Source organism: Pseudochaenichthys georgianus, chromosome 24 (genome assembly GCF_902827115.2).
Source record: "Pseudochaenichthys georgianus chromosome 24, fPseGeo1.2, whole genome shotgun sequence".
Lineage (NCBI taxonomy): Eukaryota > Metazoa > Chordata > Actinopteri > Perciformes > Channichthyidae > Pseudochaenichthys > Pseudochaenichthys georgianus.
Window position 1 is genome coordinate 5293799 of NC_047526.1, and position 20772 is coordinate 5314570.

The window sequence follows — 20772 nt, forward strand, 5'->3', positions numbered from 1 at the left end:
ATAATGCAAATATCAAGAAATCCATCCCAAAAATGGAAATAGAAAATAGTTAATTTATTAAAATGAAAACATTTCCAAGGAATATGCAAAGGTTTGAATAATATGCAATGTTCAGAGATAAAGTCCCAACATAACAGGCTGTTGTCCTGATGGGCAGCATCCTCAGAGAGTGTCTTAAAGTCTTTAACATGTTTTTAAGAATCATTTTGAATTTCACATGAATTGGAGTTGGATACATTACAAACAAATCATCCATGGTTGTCTGTATAATACAGTTTGTTATGGATTGACAACAAAACACATTTACAAAACATTCCCATTCAAAAGGGAAGCAGGTATATTATAATATCAATGCAGTACATAGCAAACCTTCCTGGAATCAGTTTTAACAGGATATACTCCTCGTATGCGTTATTTTGCGTTTTTTAACTAGTGTAGTATAGGCAGATATGCACAGTGTCCCTGAGCTACACACTGTAGGTGATGTACTTGATATGATAAAGCTGTCACTCTTTTCTGCGGATACAGTAACTCTAGGGAAATCTATGTTCATCTCTGTCACCACATCATGTTTTGGACTAGAGATGGCTCGCCATTTGTTCAGAATCCTCTCCAGTGTTTCCGTGTTTGACTTCAAAAGCACTTGGTAGCACTTGGGAGAAAAATGGCAAAAGATGATGCCATAGCTGGATACTAGAATGGCTGAAGTCTGCACAGTGGTGCTACTTTCATTGTTAATGATATATACTGGGATGAAACACACCCATATAAACAAGTACATCAACATGCTGAAGATGATGTTGCCTGTCTCACTGAACTCCTGGGGAACCTTCCTCCCTTTGAAGGCCAAGAGGAAGCCAATCAATGCTAGCAGAGCTATGTAGCTCAACATAACACCAAAACCTATGTATGTGTGCCCCTCCCGACAATGGATTAAGTGTGTCATGCTTTGTGGTTGTGGAGGTGTGTCATCAACATCAGGAGAATCAAAGATCAGCCATAGCAGACAGATGACCCCCTGTAGCGAGGTTATCACGATGACGATCACGAGTGGCTTGTAGAGTTTATGTAGTCGCCTGCTTGTCAGCTGGCCAAAGGGAAGGAAAGCCAGGAAGGTGCGGAAGGCCTTGACGAGTACGCAGGACATGCACAGGGTGAAGCCCAGGGCATACATCATCTGGCGGGCCCGGCACAGATGAACGTTGGGCCTCCCCATGAACCATATCACACTCGCAAAGCTCACTGACAGACCGGCCATCATCACGCAGGACAATCTCACCTCAGCTCTCTTCATTGGCGGGGAATTTCTGTTCACCAGAAAGATAATGAAGGTAACAAACAAGAGCAAGATGCCAAACACTGCGGCTGCCGTCAGGATGATGGGAAGAGGGTCGCTCCATCGCAAGAAGGACTCCTGTCTTTGCTTGCATTGACTCCAACCCGTGAGAGACCACGTTCCATTGGGACACCTTTGGCAGGTACGCAGGTCTGTTCGAGATCAGAATCAGGATCAGAATCAGTTTCCTTAGAATGTACATTGGTATAAATGGTGCATTCAAAGACACAGAAATAATTATACGTAGCAAAACACTACTACTACTACTAATAATACTACTATAATATATGTTAAGACTATTGTAAAAATGCAAAACAAAGACAATATTTACACAAAATACAGTTAAATATAATACAATGGGACAAATACTATTTTCAAAGTGGAGAGCTTTGCGGATTTAAAAAGAGGTAGTGTGGAGCAGAAATGTGCAACATGTACAAAGGGTTGTGCAGGATTTACAATATTAAAAGAACAGGATATATAGATGGTTACAATAAGGCCATTATGGTTTATTTAGTTCTACAGGAGGTACACTTATCTGAAACAGCCCTATGTAATTGACGCAGCTTGATTCAGACAGCCAAAGCAACACCTGTCAGTTAATTGAACATAAATCAGTATCAGTTTCAATCAGGCATACCCCATTCAGCTGAAAAGGTCCCCGCTACACATAGGGTGCAATTGTGACAGCAGGATGCGTTCAGGATCTTCTTAAATGAACCGGGAGCGCAGCGCTCTGAGCATCTAGACAGAGGGATCTGAGACAGAAAACAAGAGAACAAGAGTCACTTTAACTGATCAGACTGTAGAGAGGGTCTACTTGTGAAAGCATTCTTTCAAAATGAGTTTTTGAAATATGCAAAAGGAAAAACATTGGTTGTTTTCACAAAGGACACTCTCCGTTCCCATATTGGATATTCATGGCCAAGGCCCAACCACAGTAACACACTTTAAAAATAAAACAGTGTCTAAAGTCTGCCTTAAAGGTAGGGTAGGTACGTTTGAGAAACCGGCTCGAGATCGCTAGAATTTGAAAATACACAACCGGAGAAAATCTGCCACTTCCTCACAGAGCCCCTCCTCTAACACACACGAACGCGCACGTGACCAATGAGGGCACGAGATAAGTTTGTGCCCCGATGGAAGGCTGACAGGCAGGTAGGCCATCCAATTCCGGATTGGTTGTACTTTTTACAGTGTTATGGTTTCTTCAGAGGACATTTGCTTTTATTTTTCAAAGCACTTAAGATATTCATTGCTATCGGGATGTTAAGAGCATTCCATGGAATATAACAAAAAGTGTATCTCGAGCCGGTTTCTGAAACTTACCTACCCCACCTTTAAGTGTCAGGGTCTTTGGAGGTCCATTGCACATGAAACAAACTAGGCCATGCAAGGTGACCCCATCACATCTCCAAATGTCTGTTTCCAAATGGCCTCTATCAAAGCCTGGAATACAATCCAACAAACATAGCTTGGTCCAGATACTACAAAGCAAGATTAGAGGGTGGGTGAGGTCATTTGAGCTAAAGCCAGAGTTTCCGTGTCAGCAAGGTGGTTCTCTTTTAACCTGGCTAGATCCCAATGGAAAATGCTTTAGACCTGGTTATGTCTACATTTACAGGTACACTATATTTATAGTTCACTTTGTCATTCATCATTATACGCTTACTTGCAAACAAAATACAATGTAGCTTTCATATCAAAAGGTCACCGCTTTGGATTATGTTTCATGCTGAAGTTGAATTTATTCTCTGCCAGCATTCTTCTCTTTTTTGTGGACAAAGGTCGCCTCAGTCATATTTAAGTCATTAGTAGGTGTCAACAATCTTATGGTAGAAGAGTCAAAGATGAACCAAATACCCCCTTTCAGGCATGAACAGTTATGCAAGAATATATCAACTTAAGATAGAACTTCAAATTTAACTAGTTTCACAACTCCATTACCATGTGCCTGATCACTATGATGAGTAGTGGACTGCAGTTTAAAGCTTAAGGCTGGTCAAGTCTTCAGACCCCCTGACCTTTTCTTTCCTAATTACTGTCTTGGGTAAGGACACAGAGAGTGACTCACCTGACACCTGTGGGTGTGAGAAGGCTGTGGACTCACCGTGGTGTTTGCTGTTGAAAACCAGATTAAATCTTTTTTTTCCAATTCTATTTGTTTATTGATGACATGGTAGTTCCCAATCGTTAGGAATCTTCTGTGGTCTCCATCCTTTTCCCATATGATCAGATTATAAGAATCTTCAAAATCACCATTTTTGTCGAAAATGAAACTGCTGTTTTCAAACTCAAACTGAACTTTCTTCAGTTCTTCAAGAAGCTGCAAAGTAAAGGGTGGAATGAATGTCAATCATAATTGTCCTTTTTCAGAGATCAATCGCAGTAGCATGCCGTTACCATACAAATTAGGAGGATCTACACTTTTAAATCAAAATCTGTTCTCATCTGAAGATAATATACATTCTCACCTTCCATGGTGGGAAGTTGATTTCTCCCAGGCACGAAGAACCGTTGCACTTCAGTAGCTTTTTGAGAGCATTTGCGGTGGCCCACACAGAAAGTCTGTGAAGGAAGGCGTCACTTGTGTCCAGAGCCGTTACAAGATGGTCATCATTTTGCTCTTGGGGATCCTTGACATTGCAAGCATTGTCAGCTTTCATTTTCAATTCATCAGGACTGGGACAATAGGATGGAGCTTTGTCTGAGAAACATTCTGGGGTGCAGTTAAATCTCAGGTTCTTGTATTCCTCAATGAAGTGGTTGTATCCTCCTGGAGTCACTGTTAGATTCTTGAGATATTTATCAAAGGATTCATTCTTGCCTGTAACAAATGTGAAGCCCAATATGTCCCCCACCTTGTTGATCCCTTCCATTTGAGCGATGGACCGGCTTCTGGACCAGACATCACTGGCGATCCAGGTCCTCGATGTGTTGGTCCTGATCATCTCCTTGAAGAGGGCCTCCACCAGCACCGGCTTGAGGATCAGCAGCACCACCCGGGCCGTGGAGGAGCGGATGCGCTCGGCGACCTGCTTGATGCGTTGGAATCTCTGTGAATTATCGAGGGAATCGGGCACCACCTCATTGTAGTTCAAGCACACGCTGTTTTCCTCGGCATCCTTGAGGAAGCTCTGGAAAGCTGCACTGCCGTATTCATCGTCCCCGTACACAACCCCGACCCAGTTCCAGCCGAAATAATGCATCAGTTGGCCAATCGCTTTGGTCTGATGCTTGTCACTGGGAATAGTGCGCAAAAAACCTGGGTAGCGCCGCTTATCACTCAGGTCCTGTGCAGAGGATGTGCTGCTCATCTGGTGATGAAAAATGTATTTCTTTAAATACAGAACCTTATTAATAATGAATTATTTGTTGAATTTAAGCTACCAAAAGTTCCTTTATATCCTCACATTTGCACCCAGCAAATGATGTTTCAATTTACCCACAAAATAAAGAACTACAGATTTAAGTAGGCAATAGTTCACGATTGAATCTTTTGCAACTCTGGAACAGGAATTTCCTTTGGTTAAATAATATCGGATCTTATTTGATATACTGAAACAATCTGTAATAGATATTGTAAAATATGTTTGAAGTCTAGTAGAAGATCGATGAGGAAATCATTCCAATTTAGTTGTGGTGGGTTGAGGGAACATTTGTCCCAGTATGTGCTTAACCTTAACCTCTTAGCAAAATGACTGGTGGTAAAAACAGGTAACCTCATGCCTTACCAACTGCAACAAATTCCCTCTGGTAACAGATACAAATAGTTTTCCAATCAGATTCCGCCCTGTGCAGCAGAGCTGCCCTCAGAAATTAATCGATTCTGCTGTTGAAAAAACATGTCCGATGATTATGATTGTCTTCCTTACTAACAGAGGCTAAACTAGCTATAGCCAGCAAATATCGCAGAATTAATCCAAGTTCAAATTCTGATATTTATTTCAAATCGCTTTTAACACATTTGGATTTGAAATGAAGGGCTTTAGACCCAACCCTTTGCCTTGAAATGATGAGCAGCTTTTCAAGTTGAATTGTGTACGTATCGTAATTAGTTATTGATTATTTGGATATTTTCAGTGTGTGTGTGTGTGTGTGTGTGTGTGTGTGTGTGTGTGTGTGTGTGTGTGTGTGTGTGTGTGTGTGTGTGTGTGTGTGTGTGTGTGTGTGTGTGTGTGTGTGTGTGTGTGTGTGTGTGTGTGTGTGTGTGTGTGTGTGTGTGTGTGTGTGTGTGTGTGTGTGTGTGGCAAGGAAGCCTGTTGAATCCTGTTCGGTTTATTTGTGTGTTACTGCTTCTTCTCGTATATGAGTAAATGTGATTGGTTGTTGTGATTTTGCTCTTGTATCTTTGGTATTGACTTGTTTGGGCCATATGCAATGTCTATCTGTTCTGCAGCATCCTGTTCATACTGAATATGAAAGAATATTTTTTAAAGAACACGTTGTGAATTTTGGAAATAATAACATAAAGTTAATCACAGACACAAATATTCAGGACTGCAGCGACACTTTATTCCCCCTCAACAATGGTAGCTGTCACTGTGAGAAATGGGTAGTTACCGCAAATGTTTGGAAGGCGGTCTAATTGGGAAGTCAAATATATTTCCAAAACTTAAACATTGACTTTAATTAAATGTATTGTGTGTTATTTCTCATAACTGCATACGGTTAGTTGAAAGCAATAATATTAAGTTGATATTTTATATGATATATATATTTTGTATAGTCGACGTTTCCGTTTTTTCAGTGTATTAAATGCCCACAATTAATTCTTGAAATGAATTAAAACAGTTAATGTAGCAGCAAAGTGCATTAGAAGATGGTTTAGAACTGAATTGGTGATAATGAATGAAAACAGAAAATAACTTACTGAATACTTAACAATAAAATGTTGCTAATCAGACAGAATGTGAGACTTACTAGAGGGATCATGTACACACTCAGCAGTCGGGCCACAGCGATGGACACCTCAGAGTTCTGAGCCCCTAAAATAATCTTCACCCTGGGCCTGAAGTCCGAGTAGTCACAGTTCACATTCAGAGAACTGTTGACAGCGAGCATGTACTCCACGTTCTGCAGCGCCGTGCTGGCGAAGGAGCACGTGTCGCACATCATGTATCCCAGACGCACTCCTGGGAGGAAGCCAGCCGCATTTATCTCCTCGATTTCATGGATCATAGCCAAGGACCTCATGAATGACCGCAGATCAAAACTGAAAATGTACAGTGTAGAAAAACATTAAGTGATCAAGAAAAAGCAGGCATATCTTTCTATAAATATAAACCTGTATTCACATTTTGACAAGAGGCATTTCAGCTTTATGAAGGAAGCTTTGAAAAGAGGTGTCGGGGTGAACCTCCAGCAAGAAGTTACTCAAGTACTGCATCATAGTAAAATGTTGAGTACTAGTACTTTACCTCAGAAATTCCATTTAATGCTACTATATACTTCTACTCCACTTAAAAGGGAAATAATGTTATTTTACTCCACTACATTTATTAAACAGCTTTAGCTACTTTTAACAAAATGCATCTCTAAAAGTTACTCTAGTGGACTAACCTTTTAAGTCAAAAAAGAGTCCAAATATTTAAATATTTTTATAAAAAGTCAATTAGAACTTTGTTTCTGAAAAAATGTAAACATTGACTCTAATTCAATTTAAACTTGAAATTAGGTTAGTTGAAAGCAATCATATTAAAGGTGGGGTAGGTAATTTTGGAGAAACCAGCTCGAGTGCGACCAGCTCGAGTGCACTGGAATTTGAAAATACACAACCGGAACAAATCTGCCACTTCCTTACAGAGCCCCTCCTCCAACACACACGAACGCGCACATGACCAATGAGGGCACGAGATAAGTTGGTCGTGCTTTTTACAGCGCTACGGCTTCCACAGATGACATTTTTTGATGGATTTTTTGTCAAAGCACTTAAGATATTCATTGTTAAGAGCATTCCATGGAATATAACAAAAAGTGTATCTGAAGCTGGTTTCTCAAACTTACCTACCCCACCTTTAAGTTGAACCTAATATGTGTTATTTAAACTTAATATTATTGCTTTCAACTAACCTAATACAGTTATACATACTTGCCACCCTTGGGACCTCAGAAATCGGGAGCATTTCCGCGGGGGGGGGGGGGTGCTAGTGGATCATCGCCGGAGCTGTATTAGATACATGCAACAATAACATGCTTATTGTAGTGATAAGTGCACTGCCTTGCGGCCTGTAGCACCATCCTTGATGGAGCATATGTGTGGGCTGGACCTGTATTTTTACAGGAAAGGGGTGAGCAGATGGTCGTGTTGTCGATTCTTGTTCAGTTTTCTGTGACAATCTTTCTCACCCTCTCAGACTTTGAGTTGCGCGCGCTGCTAAAGAGACCACACAATGGTGTAGCTGTATTAAAGTCTGAGTGGAAACAGTCCTGAGTAAATCTGATTTTGTCAGAAATCGGGAGAAATGCGGGAGAAATATAACCACGGGAGGAAACCGGGAGAGGGCAGTGAAATCGGGAGTCTCCCGCGAAAATCGGGAGGGTTGGCAAGTATGCAGTTATATCTCACAGGCTCCGCCCTCTACTGGACTCTATGGGTACTACCCCTTGACCTTACTCTGTGAGCGTTCACCTACTGAGATATCTTTAAACGTACCCGGCCCCTCTGGGCGGGCCTACCTGAGTGTGCGCGCAAGCCCACCCTTTATAAGGTGGCCTCGCCTCCTGACTGTCATCCTTTTCTCTTCAGCGAGCAGGATAAACAACTGAGAGCGAAAGAGAGAGAAGAAGATTGAGAAAGAATGGACAACTCCACCCACTGTACACAGAGAGTCCAGTAGAAGGCGGAGCCTGTGAGAGATATAACAATGGGTTACGTATTGTAACCCTAGTCATATAAATACAGGCGAAGCCCTCTATAGGGGTCCTCTCTGTCCTATGCTGCTCGCTGAAGAGAGGTGTAGGTTAGTTAATCAGGTTAATGTTATTTGTTTCATGTTTAGTCAAGTCTCTTTTTTCACCTGTCTAGTCCTGTCATTGCACTTCCTGTTTTATTTTGGTACGTACCTTTCCCTCTCGTTTCAGAGCTCTCCTTCCCTTGTGTGTCTTCCTCCCCATGTGATTGTCAGCCCCTCCCTTGAATGTTGGCACCTGTCTCCCATTAACTCTTGTGTATATAGTCCTCGTCTATTCTTGTCCGTTTTGCCTGTCCCTGTTTGTCTACACCTCCCTCATACTGTAAAGCGTCTTTGAGTTCCAGAAAAGCGCTATATAAATATAATTTATTATTATTATTATGTTGCCTGCCCATCTCTTCTTGTCCATGTTACCTGCCCGTTTTTAAGTCCACTTTACCTGTTCGTCTTTTGTCCTGATTAGCTGCCAATGCTTGTAAATGTGTTCATGTCTGTCTTGTTAATGTTTAGTTGTTAATTGCTTTTTTCTTCTCGTCTGCTTTTTAATAAAACATTTTTTTGTCTTTTTAACTGCACTTGGGTCCCGATTTTCCCCATCCCTGACACAATCATAAATATTCAATGAGATTTAGGTGGTATATCTTTGTGAAAATCTCATACATTTTTTAAAACTTTAAACATTCTCTGAGATTATAAAGTCATACATTTTAAAGAATCATCTTAAAACTCAAACTCTTCTAGTTTAAAGTCATACATTTAAGAGAAAATTACCCCAAACATTTCTATATGTTTCTCAATGAACCACATTGTTTCACTCACCCGTAGATTTGTGAATTTCACCTCAAAACATTTTTTTTTTTATATCAAGATTTAAGTAATTTTTCATGTGGGAGTCTTCTCCACTCCCTGACTTTTAATTATTTTACTCTTATTACGTACAATGGTCCAAATGGCAAAATAGCAGTCTATATCCAGTGGAAATTAAAAAACAACAGCATATCTTTTGCACAAATAAATAACACACACTGAAAAAACCAAAACGTTGACTTTGTTTAAGTGTTTTATGACAACATATTTCACGTATAAGAGTAGCATTTTGAAGCAATAATATTAATATTTTTGATTTAAACTTAATATTATTGCTTTCAAATAACCAAATACAGTTATTTGAAATCTGTTGACCTAATACATTGAATTAAAGTCAACTTTTCAGTTTTTTTCAGTGTATATTTAAAAGGCAAGATATCCCTTCTGAATATCTAATGGAACAAACATATGTGTTTTTATACTCACTCTGAGCAGTGGTAGCTTTCAGGTCTAATCCTTTTATCTGGAGCCTTCACTTTATGATGACACGGCATCAATATACCAATCACAACATCTCCAGAGGCCTGTGCTCCACACATGGAATGAGCAAAGTCACATTCCCCCCCACAGGCCTGCAGGCTGCTCAGAGCTATCAGGGCCGAGAGGAGACGGTACATCTTGATTCCCTGAGTGACAAAGTCTTTCTGGGATGTTTAGGAACGCTTGTCTCTCAAAAGGCACTTGGGAGGTGTAAGAATGTTAACGTGCAGGAAACCTGTTTTAAAGAGGTACTAGAAAAAAATATTGCTTCATCAAATTTCACCTCCAGACACGCCCTCATGTGCTGGCACAGGGAAGCAAAGTGACAAATAAAAAGTGTGGTTGGCACGATTGTTGGGTAGAATAGAGAATGTCTCTGTTGTTCCTGAAGGTCTGTGCAGAGGCCCTTAAAGTTAGTGTATAATGAATAAAGCAATCATTCAACCAACTGTTGGTTGACCACACACACACAGACTGTAATACCCCTGATGTGCAATAACACTGCCCGTAAACAAAACTTTGTCCAATATACCCTCATGTGCAACATACCCTTGTGCATTCACACTTCATTTTTTCTTCCAATTTATTTTCAATCTTTAAACAGTACCACCTACTGTTTTTATGGTAAACATTTCTTTTTACCATGGTGTACTCATCTGTCCTTTATTGTGTTTTTACTATTAATAACGTGTGTCTACTTTTATATGTAATATATACATACGTCTACTCTTTCTAATAAACTGCACCTTACTCTTGCTGTTGTAAATGTCCTCGTTGCGGGACAAATTAAGGAGTTCTGATTCTGATGGTTATTTTTTATCTCAATATTATTCTCATGACTGTTTGCTTTTTTAAATATGCTGTTCATTTGCTGAGACAGCCCAGCACTGAGTCTTCTTGGCTGGGCTCCTTGCTCTTTCCAGTAAGTGTTCACCAAGCATGCACACAACAGGAACAAGTGGCAGCACATCAGCATTCCACACATTCATTCATATTTCCACTGTACTACGACGCGGGTTATCAAGTGGATCGCTCAAGCCAGCCGTGTCCTATCTAGTTAGGTGCGCGTTCACATGAAAGGGGTGGTATCTGGAGCATTCGACCAATCACAAACATGGAGAAGCGTACTGACAGCGCAGTGCGTCATACTTCCTGAATGAAAAGTGAACTATAATACTAGTCAAAAATGAAGAAGTTAAACTTTAAACATCCATGACTTAAACACTTTATCCAGGATAAAAGCCACATAGCTGCACCTGCAAGGTGAATAGAGCTGGCAAAAGAAAAAGTGTTTGAATGCGTACATCAACAGGTTTATGATATCACTGTCCCGTCTAAAACACGATCTGACTTCAATTACATTTGTCTCGAGTGTTTCGTCAACTTATGTGTTGCTTAAAATAATACTTCTGCATACAGTATGTGACACTGTGAGTGTTGCACGGCCAGATACGACTCAGCTGACTCAGATAAGGAGATATATGATACATTATGAAGTGATATGCCGCGGACTGTACTTAATGTACTCTGATCCGGTTACTTATGTTGTGGCCGATATTTAAATAAGCTTTCTTAACGCTAATGTTATAATAGTCAGATTGCTCTGAAGATGGAGGTGATATTCTATTCATGTTCACGTTCACACAGTCGGTGATTTTTGCCGGCAGTCTTTCCTGCGACGGCAGTTTTTCTGTATTTCCTTTCTCCTGTAATATGAGTATGAATTGATCGCTTTAAACTCCGCACACTGAGCTCTGATTGGTCAGCAGGCGGTGCTTTCACTGAGTTGAGCTCTTAGCCTGCAACCTAACCTGGTCCCGACCAGGTTAGCTGCTTAGCATATATTACCATGGAGATCTAGCCTGCTAAAAAGAGAACCAGCTTCGGATGACCGGAAAGCCGGAGTTTTCCCTGAATTTAGCCGGCTAAGCGAAAAACCTGCTTCGCAGTATACCCCCCTGCTCTCACATTCCCGCATTATGTTTTGTGGGAACCAGTCTTTATTTGTTTCCCACTCTATCCAAGCTGCAAGTTTGGGGCAAGATACAATAAATAAAGCTTCTTCAGTTGGGTCCTTATCACAACTGATCAAGATGGCCAAAAGATTCTCTGCTCAGAGGGCCTTGCAAATGATTTTGGAAGAGAGAGAACCATTTGATGATGATGTAGAGGAAGAGGTTTCAGAATGTGAGGATCACATTTCTGAGAATTCTGAGTCTGACAGTGACTTTGAAGAAGAGGATGAGATTGAGCATCAGCAAGCTATACACAAAAAAGACGAGTCATAGGATCAGCCGGTCAGCGGGCAAAAAAACAGGTAGCACTTTAATTCATGAATGTGATCTAACAAATGTAAAATGGCAAATATTAACCATACAGTATATGCTGTTTATATTGCTTGTAATTGGGATGAAGTAAACATCTATTGAGCATTTCAACATAAAATAGTTTGATTGTGTTGAATTGAAGCCCAAAAAGGCAGCGGGTCCACCAGACCCACAAACACCCCCTGCGAGATGGAGTTCATGACTTTATGAGCTGTTCATGAGCACTCATGAAACATTCATGAACAACTATGTTCACTTGTCATGTTCATGAACCAACATTCTTAAAATGCTCATGAACCATTTTAAAGAGCAGTTCATGAGATTGTTATGAACATTGTTCATTCATATAAAGTTCCTGTGTTGCTCATGACAGACTTTTATGAGCTATTTATGAACTTTTCATGATCCAGCCAATCACAACATTATAATTAAAACCCCAAAAAGTTTGCATGAGCATTTCATGAATTTTGGATGATTGTGGCAAGTTCAGAATATTTTGGAATATTCATGAGCATTTTATGAACTTTTGATGATCAGTGTGATGTTTTTAAAATACCTCTTGAATATTCATCTACTATTTGAACATTTCTTTCTTTTTTAAAACTTTTAATCTTAAAACAAAACAATAGTGAATTTGAAACTGAACATTATCTGTATTTATTTTGGTGACATTCATATCATTTTATGGTTTATCTGTACTGTTTGAGAAGCAGTATGAGTAAGTAGCGCCAAGGTGGAACCTTTGGCAGGTGAGCAGTGACATCTGGGTTACCTTAGGGGGGACACTTCCGCCCCCTCCTCAGAAGCAATCCAGACGATCAACCGGATCCTGTGTATAATTATTGCTGCTCCACTTTTCTGTTTTCTACAGGTCAGTACATGATGAAAATGATCGATGTTAACTTGTGTGAATTAGATATGATGTTGGAGATGTTTAGGAGAGTGTGTCAGAAGGTTTTGATCATGTTTGACATAGTAACGGTATTTTAAAAATACTAAACTGTCGGCAACAATAGATGCCATTTTCGCGGGCTTCAGCCGCACCTGGGTAAATGTGACCTGAGCGAAGGCTCGCAGGCAGGTTATCTGCTGCGCACGGGTAATATGTTTTGTTTACCTGAGTGTAGTCTTGCAGGCACATTGCCTTGTTTTTTGTTTATTAACATTGACAGTGTATTTTTGTGATCTCCATAATATGTTATATTTGGTAAAGATAGATATATTGATAGAAAGTATTATTTGATAGCGTTATGTGTTTATAGATAACAACCTGTCCTTCACTGCAAACATAGCTGCTACAACCCACTGCTCCAGATACACGCTTTACAACATCAGGAGGATGCGTCCCCAGCTGACCCAGAAAGCGACGCAGGTTCTGGTCCAGGCTCTCATCATCTCACGCCTAGACTACTGCAACTCCCTCCTGGCTGGTCTACCTGCATGTGCCATCCGACCTGCAGCTCATCCAGAATGCAGCGGCTCGTCTGGTCTTCAACCTTCCTAAATTCTCCCACACCACGCCGCTCCTCCGCTCCCTCCACTGGCTTCCGGTAACTGCTAGAATCCACTTCAAGATAATGGTACTTGCGTACCATGCTGCGAATGGATCTGGCCCTTCCTACATCCAGGACATGGTTAAACCGTACACCCCAGCGCGTGCACTCCGCTCTGCATCAACCAAACGGCTCGCTGCACCCTCGCTGCGAAGGGAACCCAAGTTCCCATCAGCAAAAACACGTGGGTTTGCTATCCTGGCTCCAAAATGGTGGAATGAGCTCCCCATTGACATCAGGACAGCAGATAGCTTACACACCTTCCGGCGCAGACTGAACTCATCTCTTTCGACTCCACTTCGAGCAATAGAACTATTAACAAAGCACTTACCTAAAGCCAGTTGAGTAGCACTTGAAATGTTTTTGCTCTATGAAACCTGATGTACTTATATGATTCTGTTTTCTTCAAGTTTGTATTTTGTTGGTCGAACGCACTTATTGTAAGTCACTTTGGATAAAAGCGTCAGCTAAATGCAATGTAATGTAATAATTTATATTGACTATGTTGAATTTCTCCTTGAGATACCGTAATTGACTGTGACAGACGGATAACTTAAATGGAGAAATGTGATGTTTGTAAAGTTCAGCTATTTGAATGTAACTGTGTACTTTGAATTTTGAATAAGAAGCATTCCAGACGATCAACCGGATCCTGTGTATAATTATTGCTGCTGCACTTTTCTGTTTTCTACAGAAATCATTTATTGTTGCTGTGGTACCCAAGCTTTTGGGACCCGTAACAAAAAATGTTTTGCAGCTGAGTGTCAAGAACTGCTTCAAATAGTGATAGGATTAATTGTAGTGCTCCACCTGTATACATGTTTGTTTGTTTGTTAATTTGAGTAAAGTTCCATTGTGATTGACATAATTGTTGTTTTCTATGGTTGCCAATTGACCCACAGTCAATGGTTCATGTACATGAACAGTTCATGAACAGTTCATAGCCAGCCATTGAATTATATTCAGTGACTGGGTATGAACTGTTCATGAACGATTCATGAAGTTGTTATGAACAGTTCTTGATATGTGCATGAACAATTCTTGAAATGTTCTTGGTTGAAAACTGAATATCCCAAACATTCACTGAAAACTCCATTTCATGAATTGTTCATGAACCTGCCTAAAACCATATTCCATGAATTGTTCATGAACCATTCCAGCACAGGAGTTTCATGAGTAGTTCATGAACTGCCCTAGTGCCATTTAATGTTCATGTCACTTTCATGAACAGTTCATCAACTTTGTTATGAGCTGTTTATGAGCTGTTCATGAATATGATTCACTAATATTTCATGAACTTTTCATGACAAGTTCATGAACAGTTCACTATCATCTCACTGGGGACTGGCTGAGTAACACAAATATGAACACCACACAAGGGTTAAGTTATGTTGTGACAAATAATCATTCATTCAATGTTGAATAAAAAGCTTTCTGGGTTCATGTTGAGTGTTGACACTGTGCAACCCAGTCTCATGGCATTTCGTGTTCACCAACACGATTTTTAATCTATTGATTCGTGTTCACCAACACGATTTGCCCCTTTTTTTCGTGTTGCACAGCACGATTTTAAAAGCAATGTATTTCTACTGCCTGCAGCACGTCTTTTTCTCCGGTCGGGTCGTGGGAGACCGGAAGCTGTGTGGTTCATAAAAACATGTTCTTACTCAATATCAAGCCACAATTATTAATAGTTATTATAATTTCAGACTTTTGTTGCCGTCTGTGAGGAAAATAAATGGGGCTCAGAGCCTCAGGATACGGAAATCTGTATTTTTAAATATTTCTTCCTTCTAATTTGTTATTCTTTTCAAAATAACACACTGTTATTTACTCACCAATAACACACAATTATCCTTGCTTTTATTTATTGGTTTAATTCCATAATCTCTGGCTTTTTTGGTGTCCGTCAGGAACTGAATTTCAAAATAAAAATAACCGGAAACAGACGTAGGCCTATGAGGGAAATTTCGAGCATCATTGCGATTGTCAACATTTCTGAGTTTAGGATGGCCGAAGACACTGCACTACCCATAATCCCCAGCTATCGTTTAGGACTACAGTCCCCTTAAGGTTACGCAGAGCTTCAAACAGCTGTTTGAAATGGAACGAAACCACGCCAGACTATCCAAAACTGGAATCGAACACCCCCCCAGAACTACACATGCTGGCTATTGTGTTTCGCAAAATGTTCTATGGGACGTCTCTACTGAACGTTTTCGTTTTTCCCACAATTAGAAGTTGCCAGTATTAAACACATTGGTGTTATCAAATGTAAAACATATAATTAATAAATGGGTGAAAATCGCTTGTGTCCATAATGCGCAGCATTAATATATTGCTACTTTGTAATTCTACTCCACTACAATTCAGAGGTTAACCTGGTATTTGTACTCCACTGCATTTATTTGAGTTACTTTGCAGATTCTGATTAATTATGTGAAATATAAACAACCCTTAAATCAGACTTTAGTTACACCTGAGTAAAATTCAGGGAAGGTGATTGTCAAGTGCCAACAATCAGGAGAGATATTTGATAGTTGGTGCTTGAGAAGACTAAACATGTATCTGCAATTTACATGAATGGAAACAAGTAATAAAGTATATTCATTACTCGTTATTATCTACTAATAGTTAATTAAAGACTGTATATTATGGCTATTTTGCACATCCCTTTCAAGATTTTCAAAGGTTTATTGACATATCATACACAACTACGGTGTAGTTATGCAATGAATGAAACACTTGGGTCACAGGTTCCTCAACAGCGCATTACAAGATATCAATCAATATGTGTGTACCTCCACCATTAAACTGTCATATTCTGCACATTTCTTATTCTATCTACATACATAAGAGTATAATTAATGTGTATAATATCAGTTAAAATAAGTGCTTCAACATAGTTAACATTGCAGGAAAGCAATATATTAGACGTTAATTACTTTGTCAGGCTTAATATTTATCTGTAGATAGATACCCCCAAAGACCTTAATCTGTTATTTAATGTTTAAATAAAGGTTAATCCGTTTTTCTGTTTTGCACCTCCTCCTATTAATATCTTTGTACATCCTGCACTAAACTGTTTTATTGTAGAGATCACTTATAGTATCTTCTTGATTTTTATATTCTATATTTATACTTTCCCCCTATGAAAGTATGTACTCTTAATATTTTTTTAATCAAATATAACACATAAAAACAATAATTCAATAACGTGCTTTAACCACTAGGAGGTACACACAAGGTACATACAGCCATAATAACTTTGTATTATTAGTGTGTATGTACAACTAGTGCTGCGTACCTGGACTCACATTCAGGTTCAGGTCCGGACTCAAGTCCAGAGGTTCAGGTTCAGTCCGGACCTGTAAAAAAACACCTGTAAAAAAAAACACTTTTTTCCACTTAGTCTACAAATGACTTATGACAGCAACTACAGTGAACTACTACAAAGTTCAAACATTTATTTCATTTACCAAACTAAAGTAACCAAACAGTCCCTGAGCTGACTGAGCCTATCCCTAAAACTTTGCTGAATGGTAGAGTGTAGAGTAGACTATACGCATTACACTGTTACACAGCTACTATACAGTATACACTGTAGTGACTGTACAGTCAGAGTGTACTGTACTGTCTGTACACCATGTCTTTTCTACAACTCTACATGTTTACATTATACAGTACATACTACATACATAGTGATGTACATACATACTGTTAGAAATTAAAATCAATGTTGATATGGCGTAATTTTGAATTAAATACACTATTTAATTTAAATCAGTTTTATTCTGAAAATCCGGAAGTTTACACTATTTACTTAATACTTTTATTCTGAAAATTCTTCACTTCCGGTTAGCATTAGCATGTGGCGAAATGCTACGTCTTCAAACCGTGAATCGAAGGTGAAATGACATGTGATGTTGTACACTGAGCACACTGGGATTAGCACTCATTTATTGACACTGAATAACGTTTATCAGGGAATGTTTAAATACCCACAGACACCAGAATATACGTAAGTGCTAGTTTTTTTGCGAGTCCAAGTACTGGTTCCTGACGTTCCGGTTTTAACCGGACTTGAACCGAAACTTTTTACAAGTCCAGTACCGGTTCGGCGTACCGGTACGCAGCACTATGTACAACATCTGAAGATGTATAGTTTTATTCATGCTTTCACATCATTTTACAGCATATTGCTATACTATTTCAGACTCAGTATTTACATTCTTACATTCAAAGAAAATCAGTAATATCTTTAACAACTACAGTCCTTTTCTATCAGCTGTGCACCGTTATGGTGTAAATATAACCTATCTATGAATTAGATCAAATGTAAAAGTCAGCCGAATTAGTGTTGATACTGCAAGGAGACGTATTGTGTGAAGAGAAATTGAAGATGTTGTTTAATTGTTGATATATTTATGATCCACGTCAAGTATTCAGTTTCGGCGGCATTTCTTCCAGTTTCTCCAAAGGTCTTCTCATCAGGGCTCTCTAAATAAAGAACTACGGCAGATCTGTAATATGTAATGCAGCCGAACCGTGTATTACAATGCCGTTATGTGATGACTTTCAAAGAGAAAAGCAAGAGCACTCGGAATTAAGTATTATTTTATTCTTTTAAAATCTTTTCCGGATTTCATATAATATAAACACCAAATCCCAGCATGCATTGCGGCTAACACATCCAATCAGCGAGCTTAAAACCATAGCTGAGGATCTTGGGTAATCGCTCAAAATGCCTACGTCTGTTTCCGGTTATATTTATTTTGAAATTCCGTTCCTGACGGACGCCAAAAAAAGCCAGAGATTATGGAATTAAACCAATAAATAAAAGCAAGGATAATTGAGTGTTATTGGTGAGTAAATAACAGTGTGTTATCTTGAAAAGAATAACAAATTAGAAGGAAAAAAAGATTTAAAAAATACAGATTTCAGTATCCTGAGGCTCTGTGCCCCATTTATTTTCCTCACAGACGGCAACAAAAGTCCGAAATTATACGATTTAAAATAAAAGCAATAACTGTGGCTTGATATTGAGTAAGAACATGTTTTTATGAACCACACAGCTTCCGGTCTTCCTCGACCCGACCAGAGAAAAAGACGTGCTGCAGCCTGCAGGCACGAAAAACACATTACCAGTAGAAATACATTGCTTTTAAAATCGTGCTGTGAAACACGAAAAAAAGGGGCAAATCGTGTTGGTGAACACGAATCAATAGATTAAAAATCGTGTTGGTGAACACGAAATGCTGTGAAACTGGGTTGCACTGTGATAATGAATAGCTCTGTGTTTCAGGAGGATCAGGATGGACATTTGAGATTGATCAGGACAAGGATGCCCTCTGCTGGCAATTTACATGTCTGTCTGTGAGGGGCTGACTCAAAACCTAGTGCTGGCGGGGGTGACTGGGGAGGTGTGAGTGGGGGTGCTGTTGAATCTGTGATAGGTGAAGGGTGTTGGCTTATCAAACCTACAAGGAATTTGCTTTGGTGTCTGGTGGTGCGGACATAAACAATCTAAGAAAATAAGTTGCAATAGTAGGTCAAAAATATAAATATGATAAAAATAAGTATTTTTGAGAAACTATTTAGCATTAAAAGCATTTGGTAAAGAATGAACATGACAAATACCACATTATCTTCAGAAAATGCGGGTAAGTACTAAAAACAAATAATAAGAGGTGAGTCTGCTGTGTACAGAAATTCATTTCTGAAAGGGATGTAAAGATATTAGGTCACATACAGTAGAGAAGCCATTGAAAACATTTTTGAAATTTCAATACAAATATTAATATTAAATAAAGGAGGTACTAAAATCCAATATAAAAACGTGTGTCTGCACTCAACAAAAATTGAAACGTTGACTAAAATAAATATAGTATGTAAACAGATAACACATTATTGCATTAGGTTAGTTAAAGCAATAATATTAGCCTACGTCTAAATAAAAAACAATAGGTTCACCTTAATATTACTTCAACTAACCTAGTACAGTTATGTCTAACCTGTTGACATAATCCATTTGATTAAGTGAACGTTTATTATTTCAGTGTGCTGTGTACAGATTAGTTTTCATTTCTGAAAGGGATTTAAAGACTTGAGGTCACACAATAGGGAAGCTATTTAAAAATAACACAGAATATTTCATTAAAATATTAATATTAAATAGAGGAAGTACCTAAATCCAATATAAAGAGGTGTGTCTGTTGAGTACAGACTATTATTTCTTTAAATACAGTGTAGTATGTTGAAGACATACACTGTCATGTAGTGTTTGTCCTGGTACAAACACTACATGACAGTTAAATGAAGCTTAGCGCAAGTTCTTTCACACTGAGGCCCAATCCCAAACCACGCCCTACACCCTACCCCTACAAACTACCCCTCCGTGATGGAGTGAACTCCGCGGAGTGACACTCGCAGCTCAACGAGGCTCCCTCCTGTCAGATGGAGGGAGTAAATACAGCAGCAAGCTTTGGGTCAAACTCCCCTCTCTCCGGCAGAAACAGGAAATGCCGTAACTGTATGTACGCATACCTTGGAAGTTTACTGACATTAATGGCGCGTTTCCACTGCAGCGGGTAGCTCGCTTTAAGCGTGCCGAGCCATGCGGGGCCCGTTTTTGGTAGCGTTTCCACTTGGCCTAGTTTTGGCCCGGGGCTACTTTTAAACCTTTTTTCTGGCCCGACTAAATCGTGGTTCTAGGGCCAGGAACAACCAGGCTGAGTCGGGCTGAGTATGCTAAACTAGAGAGAGAATCGCTGGCAAGGGGGCTACAACTACAACAAGATGAACATATTTGACCGTGATTTAATTGTAATAAACGTTTCAAAATGATGCCGAAGTAGCAACATACTGATACCAGTTAGTAAAAACCATGAAGTAATGCTTTGACAAGTCTGCAGACAGACGGCAGGCGAGAAACCCTTTTAAAATCCATCCATCTTCTCCCGCTTATCCGTGGTCGGGTCGCGGGGGTAGCAGTTCCAGCAGAGAGCCCCAAACGTTCTTTTCCCTGGCGACATCAACCAGCTCTGACTGGGGAATCCCAAGGCGCTCCCAGGCCAGCGAAGAGATATAATCCCTCCACCTGGTCCTAGGTCTACCCCTTGGTCTCTTCCCAGCTGGACGTGCCTGGAACACCTCCCTAGGGAGGCGCCCAGGTGGCATCCTAACTAGGTGCCCGAACCACCTCAACTGGCTCCTTTCGACGCGAAGGAAGAGCGGCTCAACTCCGAGTCCCTCCCTGATGACCGAACTTCTCACCTTATCCCTAAGGGAGACAC

At 39.7% G+C, this 20772-nt stretch overlaps 1 protein-coding gene across 1 annotated transcript; it reads right to left on the reverse strand.

The window, feature by feature from the left end:
• Window positions 1–35: 35 nt before the first annotated feature.
• On the reverse strand, window positions 36–9933 carry olfcb1 (olfactory receptor C family, b1). Its single transcript, XM_034076179.1, has 6 exons — window positions 9544–9933; window positions 6260–6551; window positions 3811–4653; window positions 3447–3662; window positions 1977–2094; window positions 36–1488 (listed from the first exon to the last, which is right to left on the reverse strand). Exons 1-6 carry the CDS (start codon window positions 9732–9734, stop codon window positions 386–388), a joined length of 2763 nt encoding a protein of 920 aa, XP_033932070.1. The 5' UTR covers window positions 9735–9933; the 3' UTR covers window positions 36–385.
• Window positions 9934–20772: the final 10839 nt, after the last annotated feature.

Coding starts and splice junctions, on each gene's coding strand:
- olfcb1 (XM_034076179.1), bottom strand. CDS start 9,734: ATGTACCGTCTCCTCTCGGCCCTGATAGCTCTGAGCAGCCTGCAGGCC. Junction 4,654..6,259: donor GTGTGTACATGATCCCTCTA/GTAAGTCTCACA, acceptor TTTCATCACCAG/ATGAGCAGCACATCCTCTGC. Junction 3,663..3,810: donor TCAACTTCCCACCATGGAAG/GTGAGAATGTAT, acceptor TTTACTTTGCAG/CTTCTTGAAGAACTGAAGAA.